General features: G+C 43.7%; 1 protein-coding gene across 4 annotated transcripts in view; it reads right to left on the bottom strand.

The window, feature by feature from the left end:
- GSS (glutathione synthetase) overlaps positions 1 to 2,833 on the bottom strand; it is a 26,854-nt gene that overhangs the window by 12,343 nt on the left and 11,678 nt on the right. For all 4 annotated transcript variants that reach the window (XM_025194648.1, XM_006038161.3, XM_025194646.1 and 1 more), the window contains one exon: positions 2,133 to 2,213. In XM_025194648.1, the coding sequence (XP_025050433.1) occupies positions 2,133 to 2,213 (81 nt within the window). The remainder of the gene's footprint in view (positions 1 to 2,132; positions 2,214 to 2,833) is intronic.

Genomic DNA, 2,833 nt, shown 5'->3' with positions numbered 1-2,833 from the left:
CCCTGTAGGTAAATCTATGGAGGAGAAGGGGCATGGGGGAGGGAAGGAGTGTGGTAGCGCAGATCAAGGCTGCTACAGTGAGGGAGGGAACGGGGCAGGGGCTAGGGGCACTGCCCAGCCAGGGCGGTGCATGGGACGTGGGGCCGGGAGCAGGACAGAGCCCCAGGTGGCTCCCCCTCAGTGTGCACACCCTTCTGGGGGAGGCATGGGGGGCATATGTCCCACCAGGTTTGTGCACAGGGCAGATCCAGACTTCTCACTGGGGTTTTGGGCTCTCTGCTCTGCTGCCTTTCCCTCGGGAGCCCTGCACTGGCTGCATGCTCCCTGCCTGCTCGGCAACAATAAGGGCAGCGAGGTGTACCCTCCACTGCCGGGCAGGCAGGGGGTGCACAGCTAGCATGGAGCTCCCAGGGCAAAGGCAGTAGGGCAGAGAGCCCCGAGCCCACAGTGGGCAGTCTGCATCCACCCTTGCCCCACTTGGCCCTACTCTGCTTAGAATTGTGTCTACGCCTCAGAATGGTGGTGGTGATGCTTGAACTAAAGCTCATTTGATGAGCTTTAGTTCAAACATTGCCACCACCACCATTTTAAGCACTGGGACGCCGATACATATGATGCAGGAGGCTGCTAAAGTGCTTAAAAAAAAAAAAAAAAAAAGAAGAGAAAAGGTTAAATAAATCAGTTATCGGATCAGCATCGGTCAATATGGTTGGTTAATAATCGACTATTGGTATCGGCCAAGAAAATTTTTATCAGTGCATCCCTAGCAGTGAGCTGTCTTTCAAACCACAAAAGAGGGGTTGTGTGGGAGGGTTACACCCAAGCCTACTGAGTCCCGAATAGAATGTGCAGCTCCAATATCCAGTGGCCAAAATGTGGAAACCTATAAATAGGAGTAAACCTCAACATTCTCTGTCTATTCTCCAAACCACAAGCCTAAATGATCCAGAACACAGGTGGCTAAACAACCTGGGTTGTTACCGCTCAGTTCTAAACTACTGAAGATGATACTGGGAAGAGAGAAAAAGATTTTTTGTTTTTTACGTGACTGATATTTTAGAAATGGTTAACTTCATTCCACTGTCATTAGCTAGTCTTGAAGACTCATTCCATGTAGTTGGGAATTCTCCTTTCCTACTCTGGCACTACAGTCGCCCAGAAAACTGTGGCATTATATTTCATGAACGTGTGATTTTATCTTTCATATTATTTGCTGCTTCTTCAGTGGGAGCCTTTATATCAAGGAGAAAAATACTGTGCCAACCTTTCTTTTTATCTATCTGATGTGTTCAAATCTATTAAAAATGTAACAGCATTCTAAAAAGGATATTTATGGTCTTTTGCTTATAGACAAAAAGATATTAAGCAAACACCAATAAAGGACTAAAATGGAAACCTCTTATCAAAACGCAACTACAGAGCAATGAAGGGAACTGACAGAAGTGAACCAATGTGCATTCTATAGGCAGCTCGAGCCATTAGCAGAAGAACCAAACTTTGAGGAACTCCAAAGAATAACTTGATGAGGAAGGAAGAGCAGGCATGAGTACAGAGTGGGTACTGCCTATAACTTTGCTCTCTACAGCCAGTTCTAAGCTCAAAAAAAATACTGAGAAAAAACTGCTGCAGATGTAGTAGACCTTTATAAGGCTTATTGTTTTCTAAGAATGATAGAACCAGGCATGATGAGGACAGCTTATACCAATGAAAATACAGCTAAATATTTTTGAAAATAAAGATACCGAGGCAGCAAGGGTGAATAACGAGTTGAGAAGTTTTTGTAAGAAACTTCAGGAAGTCCATGAAAAACCAAGTACAGCAAACATAATGAAATACCAACTACTTCACATAGCTACAAGAATGGAACCACAGCCACACATCTATTATAAGTTTATCTTATGAGGTTGAACCCTGTGGTTAAGCAAGTCGAAGACAGAGAGAATAGGAAAAATATGCACTTGACATAAGGGCTTGGAGCACTCTGTGAGCATAGCCAAAGACTTCTAAGTTTTATACACACAGGCAATGAATGACAAGTAAATGCAATATCGATCTTGTTAATGGGAGATGAAACAAAAGTTTTAACTGAAAAAAATCTGAAAGAATATCATTCTGTGAAGTTAAACAGTCACCTGTTCCACAGCTCATTCTCTACACAGCGTTGATCAAAAATATTCCTTTGGATATCTTCAACCAGGAACATCACCACAGCCCTGAAACAAACACCCAAGAACTTCATTAGAACCTATGAGACTCAGCCTATACTCCATACTTCAAACCTCTCTCTATATTTTTATGTAAATTCACCTTGGTGGGTTATGCTCCTTGCAAGCCCTGCGAGCAGATGTTCTCTGCCATTTTTTAGCTGTTTCTAAGGAAAAAAAAGTGTGATGGAAGGACAGTGCCAGCTGCCATGTTCCTACTAGAATAGTATTTTTCCCCCAGCACGAATGGCAAAGATAGTAAGAAAAGAGGACAGCTATAAGAAGTTTTATAGCACCCTGAGTGTTCCAGAAGCCATTCTACATCATACCCCTTTCTTGTGCTTGTGAGCATCTGAATATCACTTTACATAAAGCAGTGTATAACACCCAAACCATTGGCCCCATGTTCTGAAAAATGGGAGTTTCTCCTTCTAAGATGGTAGCAGACTGATAGAAATACAGCATTTAAAGTGTGTTGAGTGCATCAAACAGACCTCTTTTAAGACAGGATGTCAAACATAGGGTCCGCTGGCCAAATCTGGCACATGGAACTATGTTATCTGGCCTGTGCCGTTCCTAGAGGGGTTGAGAATTCAAGGGGCAGGGCCTGCTGGCGCACCATGGAGTAT

Source organism: Alligator sinensis, unplaced genomic scaffold, assembly GCF_000455745.1.
Source record: "Alligator sinensis unplaced genomic scaffold, ASM45574v1 scaffold767_1, whole genome shotgun sequence".
Lineage (NCBI taxonomy): Eukaryota > Metazoa > Chordata > Crocodylia > Alligatoridae > Alligator > Alligator sinensis.
Note: the sequence above shows the minus strand (reverse complement) of the source record. Positions and strands in the feature narration are given on the sequence as shown.